Source organism: Semicossyphus pulcher, unplaced genomic scaffold (genome assembly GCF_022749685.1).
Source record: "Semicossyphus pulcher isolate SPU_LCO1_2020_fin unplaced genomic scaffold, fSemPul1.0.p SCAF_16, whole genome shotgun sequence".
Taxonomy (NCBI): domain Eukaryota; kingdom Metazoa; phylum Chordata; class Actinopteri; order Labriformes; family Labridae; genus Semicossyphus; species Semicossyphus pulcher.
The window spans coordinates 6,549,872-6,573,321 of record NW_027211670.1 but is presented as its reverse complement, the minus strand read 5'-3'; the positions used below and the strand labels follow the sequence as shown (position 1 = coordinate 6,573,321).

The window sequence follows — 23,450 nt, the reverse complement described above, 5'->3', positions numbered from 1 at the left end:
CTTTCTCTAACGAAGGGAAATGTGTGAAGCATTAGATCAACCAATGATCAACCAGTTTTCTGAAATAGCTCAAGGTGCATCTCATGAACCATCAACTTGCAAGTATATATATAGCCGGAGCACAACACAATGTTACAATGTCTGACAACGGAAGGACAAGGAATTGGACGGGGTCAACAGCCAGGGAGAAGAAGAAGAGGAAGAGGAGTGAGGCTGCGTGGCGGAGGAGCTGGGAGGCAAAACAGGGGAAGAGGCAGATTTCCATTGCTCCAACATCATCAGGCAATTGTTTGCGACCAACAACAGGATGCTGATGGAGTTCCTCCCACCCAACTCCCCATTCCTTAACCCCATTGACGAATTTTTATATGTATATGATCGCCAGCCACATACACAGATGACTCTTCTGGCTGCCATGGATGCGGCGTGTGATGACATCACAGCAGATGCCTGCAGAGGCTGGATAAGACACTCTAAAAGATTCTTTCCACGCTGCATCGCAAGAGAAGATATTCGTTGTGATGTGGATGAGTATTTGTGGCCCAACAGACAGGAACGTCAGGAGGTGTAGGAAGACTGCACTGTAATTCCTACAGCACTGCATGTACAGTTTTCCCTTAGGAGATTCTCCGATGTTCACATTTGATGTGAATGAAATGTGAATCTTGTCCAGTCTCTTGCAATCAATCTCCCTCATACACTAAGGTGTTACTTACAATTTACAATAATTGTCATCAGAACTTTAGCCATAGTTTACATCAGAACACCCCACCAGAGTACACTGTTATATTGACAACATGACTAAGCAATTTGACTGTCTTATCCGTACACAATGACAAAGGACTTGTCATTCTGATGGCACTGACATGTTCATTGACACAGATATTTACATTTGAGAGATGAACTAAAGACTTTGAGCAAGAGACTGGCTTTTGCAGATAATCCATGCTGTTTTGCTATTTGTACGAATTGTTTCGAGAAATGCAGTTACTGTTTTGCAAATGTCGAGGATGATTCGAGAAATGTACCAAAGCGCCAGTGAAAATCTGTGAGAGTATCAGAGAAAACGGAGATCATTTTTTTCCGGTATCGACTGCTCGACACTTCCGTCTAGCAGGTGGCGGTAATGAGCCAGTAGGCTGGTTTGCTAACTGCCCTTCAGTGTAGTTTTCTAACTGTCATTTAGAAGAGAAGAAGAAGTAGCAGGACGTGGACAGAGAAGAAGAAGAGGAATAACAACAACAGGATATCAACATGGCTGCCGACAGTGATGTGAGTTTGTTCTGCCAAGTAACTCAGTTCTGAATGTCATTTTGAATATGGAAACGCTTTAGATGAAGGGGAAAGTGTATTTATTAATTCTTTACTCGTTTGTTCCTCTTCCAGCCCGAGACGGAGGTTTTCGAGATCACCGATTTCACCACCGCGTCAGAGTGGGAACGGTAGGTAATCATCACTTAGATGTTACAGGCCTAGTTGGGTCTGTCAATTCCCTGTTGCACATGAATACAATTTCTATAGCAATTGACCATCACAGTATCTTGCTTGGTAACGTCTTCGCACTTGTAGGGTTTTTCCAGGGCCCCGTGTCAGTCCTGCCAAACCGTGATGTTGCTACGTTTCCTTTACAGACCAATGGGCTGCATCTTCTTATTTACATAGGCTGTATTTACTTTCTTTTACAGTCAATGTTACAGCTTAACGTTGTAGTTATACGTGTATAATAAGGCCACTCTTTTCTGCTCTTGCTGCTTTACATTAAAAGATTCCACTGGAAAGCACGTGAGATGCTTTTATCGTGTGAAAGTTATTATGTATACAAGGTGATGCAGGATATTGGATTGTTTGCTCATATCCGTTATGCCAATATTTTCCAACCCTTTTTGCTTGATATATTAGGCACATGTTTTTTTTCCACCTAATTCTAGAGAACATCAAGTCTCCCCTGTAGCTGAATTGATATCATGCCTACTCTTATTGTAGCGGCTCACTGTCAGATGCAGAAATAACAGTACAGTACTTTTTAAAATGTACACATTCACTGGGCAATATAAGAAAAGTACTTAGGTTATGTACAAAATGCCATATTTATTAGTGTATAACATTTTCTTTTAAAATAAAACTGTAAAATTCATACAACACAGGCTTGGATGATGTGTTGAATAAATGACACTAATAGGCTATAAAAACTGCCATACCGCAGACATCTTGCACCCTTCTTCACACTTTACGGAAAAGGCATAGTGCGCGCACACTCGCGCCGAGTTAATGTCGTAGCATTACGTCAAGCTCTTTTAGGGAATCATCATGCATTGAGGCATAATTAAAGCGTTGTTATGTCGGCAAAAAAATGACATATCTGCCGATGCCGATAAATCATTTTCAAGCCTTAATCTGCAGATACCGATTATGTGCCGATAATATCGTGCATCCCTCGTCTACACCCAATACGCAGAGCTCATCTTTCCTTAAAAACAGATCTTACAAACCAATTTTGGACATTTTTCAAGGTAGAATTTTACAAACAGAATCAACCACAGTGTGCTGAAAAAGATGTCAGGTGACTGATCCTTACTCCGATTTGAAGCACACCAAAAAAATTAAACTTCCCCATGTTTTGCAAAAGAGAAGAGAGTTTCGTCATGCCTAACAGTGACACTCAGTGATGCCTAACACACAATCAGAGGATGCTGAAGATTGGATTGATCTCCTGACAGCACGAGGGCACACGTTTGAGATGACATTGAATTGTTAACTGTACTCCTGTATTTGCTGCAGATGTCCTTGGTGTCTCTGGGTGCAGCTCTATTCAGCTGCTCTGCTGACTGGTTGTTCTTCCAGCACCATCATTTAACATAGGAAGAACTACAGACTATTTAACCTTGGTTTCCTAGCTGGATTTCAGAGGATGTCATGCACAAGGACACAAAGATGTTTTGGCCAACTCAGATATTCAGCCATATTTGTTTGAGCCAAACAAATGCAGCTGATAGAGACTAAGGCTGTGGCTGCTTATGCACAATGCATCATGGTACATGTAGGCACTTCTGGCACGGCTTCGCTAGCAGAACTTAGCTTCTCTGTCAGTATAGCAGCCCTGAGGAATACCTCAACTGACTACCTTTGCCATCAAAACTAATTATACATCCACATAACAACAACATTCCCTTTAACATAAGTGTGTATCAGCTACTGTGTATGTCCATCCAGTCCCTGCTGCTGACAGCAAAACTTATTGTATCTACTTACAGGTTTGTGTCCAGAGTGGAGGAAGTGTTAAATGACTGGAAGCTGATCGGGAACTCTGCAGGAAGATCCCCTCCAGAGAAGGTAGTCTGCTCTCATTAAGCCTTAATAATGTGCTGAATTAGACCAGTGAGCTGCCAGTATGTTTCTTACCTTTACTCTGTTCTGATGTTGTGTTATTTGAACACAGGGTGGATACACCACTGGCACCTGGTTGGAGAAGTCTCAGGATATCAATTTTGCAGACTTTAAGTTCTTCATAAATCACTTCATCCTGAAACCAGAGAGTGAGAAGGACGATGAGAAGGACAAGCTTGAGGAAGGTACAGTCATGGCTGGATATGTAGGATACAGTGTTTACAGTTGTGTATTTTTGCCACCTGTTAATCAAAACAATGGTTAGTAAAAATGAACCAGTGAAACAATGCTGCCAGAAAGCTGAATTTATCCCTTCAGCAGTCAGCTTTTGATTCTTGATCTTGTGTCCAGATGCCTTCCCCTCTGCAATGCAGGACCTTCTGTGTATGAACAATGACTTCCCTCCTCGAGCCCACTGCCTGGTGAGATGGTGAGTTCAGTCATTCATTATTTGTCATGCAAACTGTAACCAGGTTACTTAGGCTACATCAAGAATAATATGTGTCTGTTGCTATGTCAGCGTCCAGCGTCCACACTACTTCTGGCTTGAGAAGCAGATCTGTTTGCCAGCAGTCTGAACACAGCCTTAATGTCGCTGTCAGCTTTAATTAAGGTTCATGTGGCCTCGATTACTCGGTCATATCAACTTGCCCTGTACAACATCAGGAACATCAGACCCTACCTTTCAGAGCATGCAACACAACTGCTGGTACAGGCTCTCGTGATATCACGCGTTGATTACTGCAACTCCCTACTGGCAGGCCTTCCTGCATGCATATTCAAAACAGCACACGCCACTCCAATGCTCATATCCCTCCACTGGCTCCCAGCTGCCGCTCACATCAAATTCAAACCCTGTTGCTCACTTAGTAAACAGCAACAGAAACGGCTCCTGCCTACCTGAACGCCCTCATCCAGGTCTACACTCCCTCCCGCCCACTACCCTCTGCCAATGAAAGGCGCCTGGTACTCCCATCACAACAGGGCCCTATGTCTCTAACTAGACTCTTCTCCTCTGTAGTTCCCCGGTGGGTTGTGCATTGCACCTGTGTCTGAGCCCACTTGAAGCTGTTTGTTGGCACTAACTGACTTTGTTCCCTCCTGTCTTTATTGTTGCTTGTGTTGTATTAACTAAAGCCAACCACCAGGATGCCCAATTTAAAGTCATTCAAACTGCTCCTGATGATGTTACCACAGCTTCAGTGCTCTTATCTAATTATCAGACTATATTTTCCCGACAAAGCAAAGAAAATTGTGATGCTGATGTTTGTGTTGTGCTTGACTGTGTTTGTGGTGACAGGTACGGAATGCAAGAGTTCGTGGTCATTTCTCCTGGAGCCAACTGCGAGGCGATCATCAGCGAGTCCAAATGCAACCTGCTCCTCAGCTCCATCTCCATCTCTCTGGCCAACAGCGGCTGGTGAGTCGGCTGCATTACTTCATAAGTCATACATAAAGATAGCAAAAAGAGCTGGGGCTTGAAAGCAACCTTTGGGGTTTATAAAAAACAAACTTGATGGGAAAATGTGCGGTCCTCCACGCCAGCTCTGACCCATGCGTACGAACATTGTGTATTGATGCCTTTCACACATTTAATGTCACTAAATATCAAACATTATGGAGCGAGCCAAGTAACCATGAACATTCACACCAGCAGTGTTATTTGCACTCGTCTTGTAGTGAGATGTATTCCATTAGCGCTTTTCAATTTAAAAATATATAAGCAAATATTAAATAAAAGTCTGCTTATTATTTGATCCGCACTGTCTCACCTTCACAGCCCCCCGGAGCGCAGAGGAGAGACCGTCTCCTGAATTGTTTGATGTAAAAATCCAAAAGTTACATCAAAAAGAGAACAGAGCGTAAAATATCTTTTATTAATATCTTTTAATGCTGTGTTTATAGCGGTATGATTTTTAGCTTTAATAAAGATATTGTGACTTAATTAACTGCAATGATCACGACTGTGCGCACCGGAGACTCGCAGTGGCTGCTTCAGACTTCACCTCTATGAGAATATTCTCATACCTGCACATATGGATCGTGTAAATGTGCTTTTGTCCAAAGCGATGTACATCTGAGAGTTAATACAACACAAGCAACGTTAAGACAGGAGGGAACAAATAAATAAATATGTAAATAAAGACAATAAATGAGCAAAGTCTACAAATAAAGCAGTGACTGCTCTCACAATCATCACATATAAGCCCCAAACACCGAGCAGGCCAAGTTCATCATAACTAAACCACAGACATTAAAAGCTTGTGTTTCACTGATCAAACTTCCATCACATGATGTATTTCCATCATATCCCGGAGCAGAGGATAACATTCAGTCATAATGTGAAGTATTCACTATAAACATATTTATACAGCGGGGACACGGCGTAATGCTGCTGATGGATGGCACAACATGCTGCTGTAACACCTTGTTGTCACTTACAGTTTTTTCCTCAGTTTGTGACCCCCGTCACGAGCAGCTGTCAAAAAGTTCATTACCTTCGTTTTCCTCTCGGCTCATTTGTATGCATTTTCCATTTACGAGGTGCTTCGCATCGACCATTTATGGTGTAATGTGGGCGTGTAGAGAGCAAATAGGAGCTAATTTATATGCGCACATGTTCCAGGTGTGCTTTATAAAATTAAGCGTTGGACGTGTGTGCGCATGGTTTTATACATCTGAATTATTTTTGGCGCACGCCGTTTCCAGGTTTCCTCCGTAAAGACAGTTTTAGTCTGGATTCTACACACTTTTATAAATGTGACCTCTGAACTTTGAAGCTGCCACCTGATGCGAGCGGGTTCCATGAGTAAAATCGAACACATCGAATTCATCACAGTAACGCCTACTCCTCTTCCTCTTGTGCTTCCAGCCAGGTGCCCATATTTGTGCAGATCCAGCAGAAGTGGAGGCGGATGTATGTTGGAGAGTGCCAGGGACCAGGTGTGCGCACTGACTTTGAGATGGTGCACCTCCGCAAGGTGCCGAGCCAGTACAACCACCTGTCTGGGCTGCTGGACATCTTCAAGTCTAAGATAGTAAGTGCAGACAACAGAATTAATCTGATCTGTCCCACTGTTTGAAACCCTGTTTGAACTTGGTCACATGCTCCTCTTCCTCCTCAGGGTTGTAATCTGTCGCCTCTACCTCCAATCAACATCGCCATCCGTTTCACCTACATCCTCCAGGACTGGCAGCAGCATTCGTGGCCACAGCAGCCTCCAGGTAGGCACAAACAGAACGGAGGAGGATGTGGTTACACACATACGCACATTACCAACTCCAAACCTGGTGTCAATAATAACACACTGTTGGTTTCACAACAGGGCTGTCATTATATCAAAGTACAATGCAGGTGCAATATTACAATATTTTGGCATGTACAGTGTATGAATGACTCTGCTTCTGCTACATGTGTTTGAAATCATATATCTATATTGTTTCTTGCACAGATTACCAGTGAGCAGTGAATATTTGAGTTTAAAGTAATAATCTTGAAGATTTTCATGTAAATAAATGTCTCTTAAGTCTCTATCTATCACAGAATGAGGTAACACAATGGTGATTGAGCCTATGGCCCGCTGATGAAAGCCTTTGCATTTGCAGTATATAGTCTTATTACAGACTGGGTGTCTGTGGCGATATTCGCGGAAAACATCACAAGCGGCGCCCAGTTAGTGACGTGTTTTCCATCAGCCAGCAGTGGTTGGTCTGCCAGAGAGGGTAGGCGGAGCTAAGCGGCGCTTTTCCGGTTTCTGTAAGCATTGCAAGTAAACAGTAATCTACTATGGCTGAACAAACAAAGGAAAGATGGATGACTACAGATACAACTTCAACAGTAAGATGAAGGCAAACAGTCTGAAAAGGAAAGCGACCGTCAGGGAGGAAAATCTAGAGTTATTTTTATACTTTTATTATTTTTGAAGTCTCTGGCAGACCAACCACTGCTGGGTGATGGAAAATGCGCCACTTGTGATTTTTTATGTGAGTGTCGCCACAGACAGCCAGTCCCTAATACTGCAAAAACAAAGGCTTTCATCAGTGGGCCATAGGCTCAATCATTGTGTTACCACATTCTGCGATAGATAGTGACTGAACAGACATTTACTCACATGAAAATCTTTGAGATTATTACTTTAACTTTCTTTATTTCAAACCAGACAAACAAATCTGAGCATTTACGGAAATACAGACACCATTCCATTATTGTTTATTTACTTTATTGTTTATTATTTTTTTTATTTCTCTTCAGAATCCAAGAATTATTGGAAATTAACATGTTTTAAATTGGTGCTTTTTTTCTGATGTTTTGTTTGTCCTACTGACAGACTTTGACACGCTCCTTGGAGGTGAGGTGGGAGGGGTGGAGTTTGGGAAGCTTCCCTTTGGAGCCTGTGAAGAGCCAATCAGGTTAGTAAAGGCATTATTACACTGATGACATACATGCACTACACTACAAACAAAACTTAAAATTCTACGTATTCATCGGGCTTTTAGTACATTAAGGGCCTGATTCACTAAAGGATTTTGCGTTCGCTAAACCTGTGCAAATGACACAAAAGGACTCATTTTTTTCTCACTCTCGAAGCAGACAGAGGGTTGAATGCACCCCAAAATGCGCAGAAACAGCGTCTCTGTGCTCCGGTACTGTTTGCACATATTTAAATGAGTCATTATGCAGCCATTCGGGGGAAATTGGGCCCCTTTTGATGTAAATAAGCCTCGTGGCAAAACCACCTAATTCACAAACACCAGCGCAAACGGCACCGCGCAGTTAGAGAGAAATATTACCGCCTGCAGAGACCTGATGGTAACTGCGACGCACCTTTTATAAGGGCTGACACTATCTAAGTTTACAGTTATTAGGACAACAATTCCACCTTTTGTGTGATCAACGAATGTATTTGTCTGTAAAAATAATCTGTTAATAATATATTGTCATTATTATTATAATCAGGAGATCAATCAGTCCGGGGCCTGTGCGAGGCTCAACCCCGGTACACGGGACAGACACGGGCAGAGGGTCTGGTGCTGTTACGCAGGACGGGGATTATTATTTGGACGAGCTGCTGTTGCGTGCTTGTTTAAACAAAAGAAAAATGAAGCTGCGTTACAGAAAGTGAAACTAGCAAACACTTATTGAGTCTGGGCTTTACAATAAACTGTTAAAAGAGCTGCCCCCTCCTCTCCCTGCTCATCATCGATCTGTGCATGGAGTTGAGATCCATCAGCGCTGAGCTCTATTGTAATGCATGAGAGTGCAGCAACACGCAGCAGAGAGCGGAGGTGCAGACAGCTTCTCTTCACAGTTGCCTTCACAACAGTTATTCTCAATAAACTCATAAGAATGAATTGTTACATAATGAATCTCTGTTTCTGTTTGTTGTAGTGAGCTTCATCTTGCAACCACCTGGCCTCACCTGACAGAAGGCATCGTGGTGGATAATGATGTCTACAGGTGAGAGTCTGTCTGGAACATCTTGGGCTCTATTAGAAGCAACACCCTGATTAGGATTCTGCTTCCCCGTCTGAGTTTATGTCACACTGTCATTAATGTAAATGACACTAGTTTTCAACCTCTCTGTGTCTCTGTTTATTAATCAGTGCAGCGTCGCAGGTTGTAACGTTGGCGGTGTAGGTGGAGAGAGCTAGCAGCGGGGTTAGTTAGCCGGGGCTCTGGGCTAGCCAGTTAGCACAGACACTCGATAGATGAGGGTATGGAGATTTCCACAGTTACTGTATTCTACGGTACTAAACATGGACCATGTAATGCCAGGTCTCAACAGCGCTATGTTCAATAATCATACATGAGAAGTAGTTCTCTCTTGTGGAAGTCGGTCGGAGTAATTTATCAGCACTGAACACTCAACTCTAGTACATCACAGCAAAGCAGGAGGGAGACCCCCCCCTGTGGCACTATTTGGCATTGCAGTAATACCACAACTGACTGTTACGAGGTGTGACAATGTGTGACGAGCTTTGCATTCGCGTTTGCTCTTTAATTTTTATGACTTAATTTATGACCTGTTCACATGATCTATGTCATATATACAGGTCTTAAAAACCGCCTGTAGCTGATTTACTCTGTGGGACATGATTCTGATCCATACATGTTGTGTTTGTTTGACCCTGCAGCGACCTGGACCCTCTGCAGGCTCCTCACTGGTCTGTCAGAGTCCGGACAGCTGAAAACCCTCAGTGCTTGTTGGGTAAGAAAAATTCTGGTTTCAGGTTTAGACACAGGCTAAGGGCGCATTCACACCTCAAGTCTGTTTGTTAGGTCTGTATTCAGACGGCAGCTTTTACCAGGAGACCAAAAGTTTTGATGCTCGGGGAAATTCCTCTCTGATTGGTCAGAATTTCCCCGTGGGAAATCTCCCTGAAGTAAACAAAGCGAGAGAGCACACTGATCAATCACACTCAACACGATAGCGGAATTTAATGTTTTGTTGTCGGAGTGTTTTTTACTTTTAACTGACATTGTTCCACAGATCGATCAGTTCCACTCTCCTATAGTTTTTCACTGAACAGTCTGAACACCTCCGTGTTCTCGTGTGTTTCCACAAGCATTTGTGAAATTGTTTGGTCAGCCCATATTTCTATTCCCTCATTGCTTTCCCACGTCTGTCCTCTGCTCATCTCGCTGCGTGTCTCTGCAAATGTCAGCACCTGTAAACACCACAATGCACTGTTTATGGTTTGCTTCCTGTATTTGGTCCTAGTTTAAGTCTGCTTACGTTCTCACCAGAATCAAAGCGGACCGTGGTTCGTTTGGAAACAGACAGAGACCCATCTTTTCTAGCGGACCATGGTCCGGTTGTTTGATTCCGGCGTTCACACCACCTAAACGAACCGCACTGAGGGCACAAACGCTCCAGGGTTCGGTTCAATCAGAGTAATCAAGGCGGGTGTGAACCTGCCCTTAGTGTCACCAAATTGAGACACCGAAATCCTTGTTGTGATTCGGTGCAGTAGATATCGGTCGGGCAGCTAATATTGAGTGGTAGAAGTAAAGAAATGGCTAACATAACATCTTTTGTTTGAAACACTAACTGAGGCCAGCACACGTACTGAATTTGTCGGTTCTACTCTGCTGACTGTTGTCTGAGAGTGGTGGGAGGGAGTGGATCGAACCATTCTGAGGTAAAGGGCAGGGGTATCCAAATCTTTTGAAACTTGAAAATGTGCTATTAAGTGTCATAAGCAACACAAGTCCTTTCATTGTCTCATCATTAATATTACTGAAATCACATAGTTATGACTAAAGTGATATTGAGGGTGGACAAATTATATTTTTCCCCAGGTTGAGGGGGTCGTGTCCCCAGTGTCCCCCCCTGTTTCCGCCCCTAGACATATCACCATTTCTTCTCCTGAAGTAAAAAAAAAAATAAGGCAATTTAATGATAACTGAGTCGTGTTGAAAGAATCAAAGTGAACCAACCTTTTTATCATCTTATAATTTGTAAAGTTGTCCTATCATCTTTCCCATGCAGGAGACTTCCTGACGGAGTTCTTTAAGCTCTGCTGCAGGAAGGAGTCCACAGAGGAGGTTCTGGGAAGAGCATTGGCTGATGAGGAGGGTCAAGGTGAGCACATTGACTGTTTAGCATTGTTTTTAGTGTAATGTCACTTTCTTCTACTGCCTCTGTCATTGTTAAATGTTTGCAACTCTAAATGCATGTGTTCCCTCAGAGACGCACCGTACAATCCATCATCTATACAGTGTAGTACAGGGGTTTGGCAGAGTGAGCCTCCCCTGAAAGAACATAAAGGCAGCTGCACGCCCCCCCAAGCACTCAAACCTAATAATTACTCCTCCACATTCATTAACTAAACTGAAAACAGACTCAAAAATGTCACAACTAAAATCATACACTGTAACTGGGACTCTACACCGACACAGAGGAACATGTGCGACAGGTAAGCGTCACCGCAGCATCTATTGTAATCTACACCGGCTGCGACCACAGCAAAGATGAGTCTCAAAGTTCCTGGCCATAAATAGGGGGGGCTGTGACGCCAAAATGTGTGCAGTCTGCCAGAAACAGTAGAAGAAGACGACTTTGCAACCGACTTATTTCTTAATTGTGCATAAATCCTGTATTTACGTAGGATGTAGAAGTCGAATGAGAATGAATTCATAGGACTGGGTTACCCAGATGTTGAGGAAATATTCATCTCTTTCAAATTAATCTTGCCTGCTCATCGAGCCGATCAATAACATCATTTAATTCCTTGGTTGTGGGCATTTACATAGCAGTCAAAGGCTTTCTACGCTTCACTGATGCGCAGCAGCGGGGAAAAATGGTCTTGATGCGAACAGAACAGAGCAGCAGAAAATGACTCTCGTATTGGGCCCGCCTCCCGTGCAGTATACGCGGCTGGTGGAGGTTGCAGGATTAAATAACATTGGACATTACACGTTGCCTGTGTATATTCCCCAGTCTCCACGGACTGCTTGGTCTCAATATGACGCCGGAGTTTACATGGTCTCACACTGTCATTCTGCTCGCTCCATTATCAGTCTCATACTTTGAAACCGCTGGTGTAATGTATTAGATGTATCTCCCTAAAGGATTCTAAAGAAGCGTTTTCTTTCCCTGCAGAAAACAGTGACATCAGCTCGGCTTTATCGAGGCTCACAGAGCCAACAGCAACCGTTCCCATCTCTAAACTCTCTGTCTCCAACATGGTGCACAGCGCCAGGAAGCACATCAGGCGCCGCCGCCGCACGGATGAGTCTCCACTACACAACGATGTTCTCAATTCTGTCCTGCTGGTAAGAGCCACTCATGCTGGTTATTTCATATGTGACGGGGTTAGGCAAACCGAAACCTGGGCTCTATTTTTTTTTTCCTGAATGGCTGATTTGTTCAAACCGTTTTGTTATTGCTCCAGGAGATAGCCTCAACAATCAGCTGTGACACGACTGTATGCTGTAACATAATCCCTGCAGGCAAACATGCCTGATCAAAGCATAACTACTACAGCTGCTGACAGGCTCAGATTTTTATCCTAAGTGTCTGCTATGCCAAGAATTTCTATTGAAGTTTTTGCGGGATTTTTGTCGTTTCAGTGTCTCTTCCCGGACGCTGCAGTGGAGAAGTCGTCAGAGAACAGCAAGAATAAACCTGCACAGCCGAACGCCTGCGGCAAAGCTGATCAAGATAAAAGCCCCGACTATGTATGTTTGACTTTTTAACTCTTACATGCTGTGACAGTTTCACGTGTACCGTTTAAGGCAAGTCAGGTGTTTCTGGAGAAAGATGTGTTTGATAAGAAGTGCCACATGTTACACACACTCTTACACACTGCAGAACCATTGCATAACCATCAAACTAAAAACACAAGACATAGCATTTCTTAAAATAAACAATATTAAACAAAACAAAACAGTTTGCAGATACAAAACCTTTACAATAAAGGCAAAAGGCCCAAAACATAACCTTTAAAAAAAGCTGTGCTCACCCTATATCATGTTTAATAATCTGAGTTTATGCTCCAATTTGGATGATCGTGTTCATAAGCTTTCTGAACCAAACTGTTTATTATCGAAGAAGAAGCAGCGTCTAGGATTGGGTGGGGGGTCTGGTCTGTGTAACCTTTGAAGGCCGTGCCTCCTTCGTGGTTACTCAACCTGGTTACACAAACTCTCACAGAGGTTAGCTTAAAGAGTAACTGCACACACACATGTGTTTTGAGCTGTAGTCTAAATTATATTGCTGTACTGTGAAAAAACGCGTCAATGCTGGTGTTCATATCGACAGTTCTTACCAAATTTATAAAAATCCGCATTTCATGGGTTGGAAACGGCTCAAACACGACATCTACGGTTTTAAATCACCCCTGAACCTTGCCTGCTGATGGTGACACGACCGTTTGGGACAAAGTTACTCAATGAAATTTATTTTAAAAAACAATGTTAACACCTGTCAATCAGAGGTGGCGGTACACCCCCCCTGGCCCCCGTCTTTGAGAGGGAGTCTGTGAAACCGCGCTAATTTTTGCGAGCACATTGTCCATTAGCCTTTTAGCTAACGTCACGTTACCACTCAGAGACTGCGCCCGCTCTCTCTTTAGAATCTGAAATAACTGTAACAGGCTGCACGCGCGGTCGGCACATGCGCCTTTGCGTTGCCTCGCCTCCGAAAGCCCCGTCTTCAGGCATTACTGGGGCTGGAGCCGAACTGATAGGGCTCGGGACCACCACGGTCAGGGGACTCTGGAGGGGATAAGTCCTCCACTTCAAAAGAGCCCTCTGTGGCATATGTGCGCTCTGTGTCGCTCTCCACTTTTCTCTGACCAGGGGAGGGGACGTCACTGAGCTGCCGTAAAAGCCCACCCCCCTCTAACCCCCCTCTCACTTATAGTCAGACCTGTGGGTGCAGTTACACTTTAAATATCGATATCCTCCATTCCACTAATTGTGCGGTGTCAGAATGTCGCTGTGAATCAACTTCTGATTGTAGCATTTCTTGTTGTCATTCAGTATCAGCATGTTTTTTGAAAAACCTTTAACCCTTAAGATAAGATAAGATAGAACTTTATTAATCCCGAAGGAAATTATAGTGCCAGATAGCCCCAAACATACAATATGAAAGACATCAAATACAATGAATCAAAGACAAAAGATGTCAAGGAGCGACTCTAGCACCAGAAGTTAATGATTTAAGATTTTGTTCATGTTCTGAATGAAATATTTCCACACACTGTTTATCTGACGTTCTTCCTGCTTTCTCTCCCCGTGTGTCCAGAACCTTTTCCTGCAGCTCAAGTCGGCTCCCATCGACAGTCTGACCTACAGACTGGCTCTGTGTGTGTGTCTTATAAACTACAACCATGGCGGGCTGCGGGCTGTGGCCCACCTCTGGCAGGAGTTTGTCTTAGAGCTGCGCTACCGATGGGAAAACAACTACCTCATATACGGGTGGGTACAACACAAACCTGCTGCTCTTATGCTCGTTTAGAAAGGACTCTTTACAAAGCACCATACCTATGTGGTTTAACATTATAAGATCTGCATCTCTCTGAACGTCGCAACAACAACCCTGTTTAAAAAGAAAGCTGACATTTTTGTAGTTCTCTTGGCTCCAATGCAGATTTTATTAACACATTTCATCATCACCTATTTTGAGTGTTCGAACAGAACTTAAAAATACATGTACAAGTGTAATGCAGAATCTGCAGGCGCAGGAGGAGAGTGATGTGTGTGATGTGTTTTGGTTTCCGTCTGTAGTCCGAGTAGTAATGACTATTCATGTTTGAGTAAGCTGCTGGAGCGTGCAGGAAAACAGTTTGTTTTGAGCAATAAGAGCTAAACACATTGGCCAAAGTGAAGTCTCCAGGAATGGCAGTTTAGCTTTTTATTAATCTCTGTAAATCATATCACAGACGACCTCTCTGAACTCCAAGCAGCTAGTCAGACTGTAAACAATTACAGTGCATGGAGGAAGAACTCTTGGCCCTGAATTAGACATCTGTCAGTAAGTGGGTGTAAACTCCCAGACTGTCTGGGTTCTGAGATTGTTTGCACGGTATTAACCTCGCAGGGCAGCACTTATTTGAAGCATAAGTGGAAGCAGTTTAAAAGTTGTTGCTGTAGTTGCTCAATCAATCAATATTTTCACATTCACTCATATCTGTCCTCTCTTCTCTCTCTTCTCTCTGTGCTTCCTCCTCTGCAGGCTGGCAGGTGGACCTCCTGACCTTCGCTGTTGTCTTTTGCATCAGAAGCTTCAGGTAGCCGTTTAAAAAAACACGGATTGCGCGGTTTTTGTGCCCGCTAAAACCTGTGCAAATGACTCAAAAAGACTCCTCATTCTCCAAGCACACATAAATGGTTTAATGCACCCCCAACAGCAAAGTGCTCTGGTGCTGTTTGCGCATTTCAAATGAGTCATGATGCAGACATTCGGGCCAAATTTGGTCCCTTTCTATGTAAACGAGCCTCGTGGCAAAAAGCACCTTATTCACAAACGCCAGCGCTAACAGCACAGCGCAGTTTGAGTGAAAATAGTACCGTCTGCAGAGAGCTGGTGGGAACTGCGGCGCTGTGTTGTAAGGGCTGTCACACTCTGAGTTTCCACTGATCATGACAACAGTTGAAAACAGTCAATAAAAACAATAATGATGATATTATTGTACAATCAGGAGATCAATCGGTCCGGGATGTCCAGGGCTCAACCGTCCACATGTGTGGAGCCATTTTTGCCCGGCTGGGATTATTATATTTGGACGTTACTGACAGTCAAACTAGTAAACACCTGTCGAGTCTCGGCTTTACAATACACTGTGAAAAGAGCCGCCTCCTCCTCTCCCTGCTCATCATCGTTCTGTGCATGGAGTTGAGATCTGTCAGTGTGGAGCTCAGTTAATGCATGAGAGTGCAGCTCCGCGCAGCAGAGAGTGGACACAACACAAGAGCAAACTGCACAGATCTGCAAACCTTATGGGCGTGTTTGTGCTTCAATATCATCAGTGAAATTTGCTTTGAGAATCAGACATTGGGATGGAGCAGATAGCGGGGGCAAAAAGGGTCGATTAAATGCTTTATTAAAAACACAGAACAAAATGAGTAGTTCTGTCGTTTCTCAATAAGATAATTGACCAAAAATGACAGAAGACTGGGCCCAGTGCACTGAACTAGGTAGAGTTCGAAGCAAGATCTTAACCTGTTTAATACACATATGTCTTTCTGTGATATTTCCTGAATAACAACCAGTCATAGCTAACATAAAAAGGCTTCTCTTCCTGCATAGATGCTGAACTGCTGCATTGAGAGAAAGAGGGCCAGAGATGAAGCTCGCAGGACGCAGGAGGGAGGCAAAGAGCGAGAGCACAGGGGGGCCGGGAGCAGCCACAACGGCCGCTTAACGTCGGACTCTACGACGGCATCTGCCTCGACGAAAGAGGTGTCTCCTGGGAAATCGTGGGACTCGTGGAGCGACAGTGAGGACGAGTTCTTTGAGTGTCTGAGCGACCAGGGGGAGACGGAGGCTTCTCACACAGAGGGAGAAAAGGACGGCAGTAAAAGTAAAGCAGAGGGAAGACTGCACCCGTGTAACAACATGACTCTGCTGAACTCTGCAGAGCCTCTCTACGTGCCCATCACACAGGTCAGACTCTCTTCTCTTACACACACACACATCACATTTTTCTCTCTCACCTGCTGAGAGCACAGATGATAGATCAACAAAAACGGTGTGTTAACATTTCAGGAACCTGCTCCCATGACGGAGGACCTGTTAGAGGAGCAGTCAGAGGTTTTGGCCAAACTCGGCACATCCGCTGAAGGTTCCCACCTCCGTGCTCGCATGCAGAGCGCCTGTCTGCTCTCCGACATGGAGTCCTTTAAGGTGAGATCTGTGCTGTGTTTAGCTGCAGTTGTGCGTCTCTTTCTACTTTGCACCGCTTGGATTTAGAAGAGCCACAAGGAATGTAACAGTGCAAAAGATACATGGATTAAATGAAATACTCCTGTAGTGATGGACACCGGTGTATATTAGATCAGTTAAATGCAACACATACTGTAAAGACACTTTTGCTTTCTCTCCTCAGGCTGCCAACCCCGGCTGTGTTCTGGAGGACTTTGTGCGCTGGTACTCGCCTCGGGATTACGTGGAGGAGGAGGTCGATGAGAGCGGTAACAAGGTGGTGAAAGGAGAGCTGAGCGCCAGGATGAAGATCCCAGGGAACATGTGGGTGGAGGCCTGGGAGACGGCCCGAGTCACACCTGCACGCCGCCAGAGACGACTGTTTGACGACACTAAGGAGGCTGAGAAGGTAACTTATGATTATAAAAGGAGACAGTTCCCTGTATCGAGTATCTGCTAAGAGTCATGTTGGCCTGTGCAGAAAAAACAGATGTTACTGAGAGAGTGGGGGAATAAACCTGAGCTCTGACTCTCTTTTCAGGTTCTTCACTACTTGGCGATGCAGAAACCTGCAGACGTGACCCGACATCTCCTGCCCTGCATCCTCCACTCTGCTATTCTGAAGCTGAAGGACGAAGGTGAGACAAGATGTTTTATCATTTCATCAAATCGTAGGAAAATATTGACCGTCAGTGGAAGCATTATATTAGCCACACCAACAAATATTAGTCTGAGACAATTTTTCAAGAGAACAAGCACAATTTCCACGATTTTATGTATGACTAAATTGAAACTTAGAGGAGAAACTCACCCCTGGAAAAAGCCACAGTCAAAGCTGTTGTTCTCTGTAATCGACAGAAGCAATAATATTTGAAGTTGGCGCCATAGCTGTGGAGAAAGTTGTACAAACAGCTCGTCCATTCTACATTCCTACAACACCCAGTGTGCATTGCGCCCCTCCCTCTGAAAGAAACGGCCCAGCGAGAGACGCTGGAGTAAAATACTACCGTTTCGCTGCAGGCAACAGCTCAGACTCAAACCTGATGATTTTAAATGAGACATGACATCAGAGGCGGGCGTCCTACGTTGAAGAAGTGTAGTTTAGCAAGCTCCCTGGCCGCTTCCCTAACCCTAAGCACTTATCCGCTTCCTTCAATGGGCCATGGAAAACCTCCGCCAGACTACGTAAAACGCGTCATCTGGTGGATATTTTCCAGGGCCCATTGTAGAAGCAGATAGCGTTATGCCGCCTTTGCCATTTTACAGTGAATCAAGCAACGCCTGTGTAAAGCCGCCCCAGCGTGTTTTTAAATCGCGTTGTGGAAGCAAAATGGTTGCAAGGTGAAGAGCGTGCTTCACATACACACACGGGGCGAGGTTCTACCCTTCCAGCTCTGCTGTTTACACAGACGCTGTTTCACCTCTGTTACAACCTCTGATGCCGGCTCGGAGGCGGAGCGACTTCGCCCCACTATTCCGCCCCCATGCCTTCTACATAGAAGACAGAACGTAACAGAGGCGTAATAATCCCGCCTTGAACTGGCAGTGTGTAAAAGGGGCTAGTGAAACCTGTAATAGAAATCATAGAAAACAAGATCTGTATTTCTTTTCAGATTGTCCCGTAGCATCATGTTTACATTTCTTCTTCTCTGTCAAAAGCTAACAAGTAGAAATGTCTGTACGTCAGAGGTTCTAAAAGTTATATTGACTTTACATTGTGCGGTTTGGTCCAAATGTTAACAAATAAACACTAATAAAACAGAGCTGTAGATATTTTTCAGTTTGATATAAATACATCCTCGATGGTCGTCAACAGTTTTCACCTGATTTGTTTAAAGTGGATCATTCCATATTCTAACTACTTGAATCCAACACAGTTACTCTTTGATTTTCTTCCTCCTCCTCTCTTCTGTGTCCTCTTGATCTCCTTCACAGAGTCAATAGAAGACATTCCGTCAGTCAAAAAAAGCATCCAGCAAGCCACGAGTCAGGCCAGCAAGCTGCTGCACCCTCCAAACTACGACTACAAGAAGCTAGAGGTCAGTGATGGCGGGACGGGAAGTTAACTCCACAAGCTGCTAAAATGAGACGTCCCTCACTTTGTGTTTAGTCGTTCCATTGTTCTGTCTGTGATACCAAAGCTCTGAAATTCATTTAACTGCAAGAGTCGATGAGACAAATGTAAGCAGCCGCTTTGTGACTGCACTTTTTAGGAACATAAATACAAGTATAAGGATATTGTGTTGTAAATGTCTGAAAATATATGTTGAATCATCAGAATCATCAGTTTCTCATAGTTTTTGTGAAAATGTATTTGACAACCCATACCGACTCCAATCCTCCTCTAATGTGTGACTGTTTTCTATCTGTAGGATTTCATTAACCAGCTCATCGCCATGGAGACAGTCATCACTCGAGCTCGCTCGCTAAAGTCCAAGTTTTCCATCTGTGAGGGGGAGAAGGGAGAGGACACAGAGGAGCTGGAGAAGTAAGTTACACCCAGAGTGACCCATCAGGGAAGTTATAGAAACATTTTTAAAGGCTCTAATGTTAAAGGAGGATTACACTAATCTTCATTTCACAAATCATATTGTGAACATGAGCTCTGAGGAGATTAACGGTGGTGTAGTGGAAATATGCACGTGTACGGCTGTTCTGTACTCGCTGCAGGGAAATGTTTGTTTCTAGTCGGCTGATCTTGGGACGGCAAATGTTCCCTGGCTCCCATCAGCGTGATTTGATGATGATTTAGCTTCTTATTAATCTCTGTTAACAGACATCTGCATGCTAACAGCTAACAAGCTGTTGTAGATCTAAAATTCAACTTGAGACAATTCCCTTGATGCTGTGTCACGAAAGCCGCTCAGCGTTCAGATTTCCCAACTTCCTCGAATGCATCAGAAATAATGGATCCTACCTCCGTTCAACAAACTCCTCATTTTAAAGTAGTTTTCTTCTCCTCTTGAGGAAAAACCTAAGAGCTGTCAATCACAAGAAAATCTGTTTGTTTTTCTGTAAACGATGCAGCACGCGGAAAAGGACGTTGTTTATCGCTTACCACCCGGCATGTTCACCGTTGTCCCGAGAGGCTATATCGTCGACAGACTATAGCCGATGGGATCCGAGATTGCTAGTCGGCTAATGCCGGCTGACTAGAATCGCACATTTAAGTCTTTTTGTGAAAAAGTAAACTGCTTGTTTTAAAACAAGAAACAGCCGCTACATCATGGAGCTTCCTGCCCGGTGCCACAGTATTCATATCTGATGTCTCTCCCCAGGTTTGTGAGCTCCCTGCTGGAGGAACCAGAGGTGGAGGTGATCGGAGCGGGCCAGGGACCGGCCGGCAGCATCATCCACAAGATGTTCATCAACTCTCAGAGGGTAAGAGGTCTCACTCAGTCTATGGCAACTGTCCTGTTTGTTGTCAATCCCTGTTAATGTGTGTGCCCATACCGGTGTGAGAAATCATTTCTGTGTTTGGTTTTAGATAGTGGCAATATGAAAATATCTCTCAGATATTATAGCTCCACTATCATTACAATACGTCAATACTCTACAAGAATCTAGACTTCACTGATCTGGCCTGTGTCATCAGGCATTCTTAGGATATTGTGGATATTTTGTGGATATTGTGAAGACAATGGCCCATAAAAATGAGTTGTTAATTTGCTCATAAAATCTAAAAACAAAGCACATTAGTATCAAGAGTTTTCTATCGTTGTTGCATGGACATGAACACAGACATACAAGCTGTGTCTCAATCCACGGGCTGCAGCCTTCGAAGGAGGCGGTCCACGGAGGATGCTCCATTTATAGCCTGCGTAGACCGTTAAAGCCGAACTCAAATGAGACGGTCTGGTCTACCCTTAAGTGACCAAACGCGGCTCCTGTCACCTAGCAACAGGCAGCTAGCGGGCTAACTAGTTGGCATAACTAACGTTGAGTAAATTAACCAAGTATTTTAAAGATAATTAGTTTCAAGGGCCCTTTTCGTTGTCTTCAACATGTTTATCTCTAGCTATTCGATTGAGTTGAAACCAAAAACTTTTCCATTTAAAAGCGTATTCCTGCTGCTCCTTAGCATTACACTATACTTATACATTTATTCTTTGTAGACACACAAATGTTTGCTTTCTTCTTTTTCTGATGTACATTTCCTCCATTCGACCGTCTTTGTGTTGTTTCTTTCCTGCTGCTTACGTCAAGCTGGCTGACTTCACCAGTGATGAGGTAAACATGAGTAATGGCTATTTTAGTAAACATTTCTCTGTAGAAAAGTCATCTGTCATCCAAATACAATTACAGGGAAATAGGGAAGAGAAAATCAATGTCTTGTTGTTTATGTGGCCGCAGGGTAACAATAAAGAGTGGAGAAGAGTCGGGTATTTCAGATTTCCATCTGCGATTTGTGAACATGCTGAATTAAAGCCTCCCTTTTTACTGAATCACACTGAATCCAAAGCTAATGTTACCATGGAGCATTAGGGCCTGTGTCCACTAACAGTAGCCCCTTTTACACTGCCAGTTCAAGGCGGGATCATTACGCCTCTGTGCATTTCAGAGGCGGAATGGCAGGGCGGAATCGTTCCACCTCTGAGCCGGCATCAGAGGTAGTAACAGAGGTGTAACAACGGCGTCTGTGTAAACGGGGCGGAACAGCGCCGTGTTTGTGTATTTGAAGCATGCGCTGTTTGTTTACACGTCGCACACATTTTAATTCTGCAACGCCATAACGCAATATGAAAATACACGCTGGGGTGGCTTTACGCCGGCGTTGCTTGGTCCTATGTAAGGTGGAAAAGGCTACATGACGGCTCGTTATGGTGCTGAGGAGGAACCGGAGCCTATTTTTTATACAAAACCAATGCAGTTTATCATTTTCAGTGTTCATTGTCCTCAGCGCAGTAACGCCCTTGGCGTCAGCTGTTTTTGTGTTTTGTCTGTGCTCACAGCGCTCTCGGTTGAAATTGTTCAACTATTGGAACACCGCCACGCTGGTCAATATCACTTCTCCCTCTCCAACCAATCAAAATCAAAAAGGGGCGGGACTTCAGATATCAACTTTGGCAAGAGCAATGGTGGAGGAGAAGCTAATCCTCTCTTTTTATTGAGGGCACAATGTCCAGGTGTAGAGCTGCTGCTGATGCCAGGACATGATCAATTTCATTGTTTTTATGTTTTCTTTTTTTCCTTGAAAGAAGAAAATATTAAGCATACAGAGCAAATTAAATCAGACTTGACGATCACTACCGAGGGAAGCCAGACAACTTTTGTAACCTAGCAACGGTAAGCACTGGTGAGAGCGCTGCCAGCACAGAAAACGGCGTAAGTGGACACAGGCCCTTAAGGCTAACGAGGGTTTGGGTCGGGGTAATTTAATCATAAAATATTGTGAAAAATAAGAATGTTATCATCATCTTTAAATGAATAGGGAAATTAGCAGAATGTTGTAGGTTTGATAAATAAAAGAGTCTCGTAAAAGTATTCCAATTAAAGAATAAAATGTTGCAACTGTCCCCGGTCTCCCCTACATACAGACCTCTTATCTGTACACCTTTTTAATACCAGTTATTAACATCCACCTTCTCTCCACCCTCAGGCTGCCCTCCTGTCAGCTCTGGAAGAAGACTTCAGCTCCGACAGAAGGCCGGCTGGAGGAAGCAACAAAGTGCCTGACTTCCCCCCTCCAGCGGGCCGTGAGATTCTGCTGCGCACGTGTGTCCCTCGGCCCGCACCGTACTCCAAAGCTCTGCCTCAGCGGCTCTTCTGTGTGCTGATGAAGGAGGAGTTTAGGCTGGCGGGGGCCTTCTCTTCAGACACGGCCTTCTTCTGAGACCAAACGCCTGAAACACAGTAACAGGCTCCATTTGCAGGTGGTGGTTTACACCTTGATGCCAGAACAGAACAGAAAGAGCGGTCAAGGAAAGTGTTTGTCTGTTGGTTTGACTGTGGACGCAAATGTACGGAAGCCCTGAGAGGCAAGAGAGAAAAAAGGCATTTAATCTTTTAAACAGATGAAACGAAACAGACTAAAAGGTTTGCTCGGCTTTGTTGTAGTAATACTGATTTTGGCCACAAGAGGCTGACGTGCGCCTCTACTCTACCCAATGATCTAAAGAGGTATGAGAGCGTTCATGTTTTCTTACAGGTGAGTTTTAATTACTCCATGAGCTCTAAAGGTAGCTACACACTATATACTGTGTTTAAAGCTCCTGTGAGGACTTTTTATCTGGTTATGAAACTGACAACGTTGATTATATGTTCATAGTTATTTTTAATGCCTGTAACCACTACCGAGGGGTAAGTGTCACATGAGGGGGTTAAATGGCCAGTTTGCTGTTATTCAACTTCAGTCCTATCATGCTATGATGAGGAGCTAATGCCATTATGGTAGGAAGAAAAACGCAATTTGGCTCTGTGCCTTTGGAGGATGCCATCTGCTTCTCCAATGGGCCCTGGAAAACCTCCAACCGCTAGGGAGCTCGCTCAACTGCACTTCCTCAATCGAGGACGCCTGCCTCCGATGTCATGTCTAATCGTCAGGTTTGACATGTAGACTGCAGACCTGACGATTTTTTTTAGACGATCCATCGGTATATTCTCGCTGTGTTTCCGATTCTGTTCCGCTCTGAGTCGTTGCCTGCAGAGAAGCGGTAGTATTTCACTCCAGCGTGTCTCGCTGGGCCGTTCCTT

General features: G+C 44.1%; 1 protein-coding gene across 2 annotated transcripts; it reads left to right on the top strand.

Annotated features, from left to right (window-relative positions):
• The first annotated feature begins 1,208 nt into the window (after window positions 1-1,208).
• On the top strand, window positions 1,209-23,450 carry rab3gap1 (RAB3 GTPase activating protein subunit 1). 2 transcript variants are annotated; one of them, XM_069664994.1, is made up of 25 exons: window positions 1,209-1,272; window positions 1,387-1,442; window positions 3,252-3,330; window positions 3,437-3,569; window positions 3,736-3,814; window positions 4,685-4,804; window positions 6,257-6,422; window positions 6,510-6,609; window positions 7,713-7,794; window positions 8,774-8,842; window positions 9,520-9,593; window positions 10,878-10,970; window positions 11,991-12,163; window positions 12,461-12,568; window positions 14,139-14,311; window positions 15,069-15,123; window positions 16,143-16,499; window positions 16,602-16,739; window positions 16,942-17,166; window positions 17,299-17,395; window positions 18,693-18,796; window positions 19,130-19,245; window positions 20,036-20,138; window positions 20,964-20,987; window positions 22,357-23,450. In XM_069664994.1, the coding sequence occupies exons 1-25, from the start codon at window positions 1,255-1,257 to the stop codon at window positions 22,588-22,590; spliced, it is 2,976 nt and encodes a 991-aa protein (XP_069521095.1). In that variant the 5' UTR covers window positions 1,209-1,254; the 3' UTR covers window positions 22,591-23,450. The 2 variants fall into 2 exon arrangements, with proteins under 2 accessions (XP_069521095.1, XP_069521096.1); XM_069664995.1 differs by lacking the exon at window positions 20,964-20,987.

What these genes read in the sequence shown, in the direction of transcription:
- rab3gap1 (XM_069664994.1), top strand. An exon ending in GCCCACTGCCTGGTGAGATG is followed by an intron (nt 3,815 to 4,684) that starts GTGAGTTCAGTC and finishes TTGTGGTGACAG; the next exon opens with GTACGGAATGCAAGAGTTCG. An exon ending in TGTTCATCAACTCTCAGAGG is followed by an intron (nt 20,139 to 20,963) that starts GTAAGAGGTCTC and finishes GCTTACGTCAAG; the next exon opens with CTGGCTGACTTCACCAGTGA.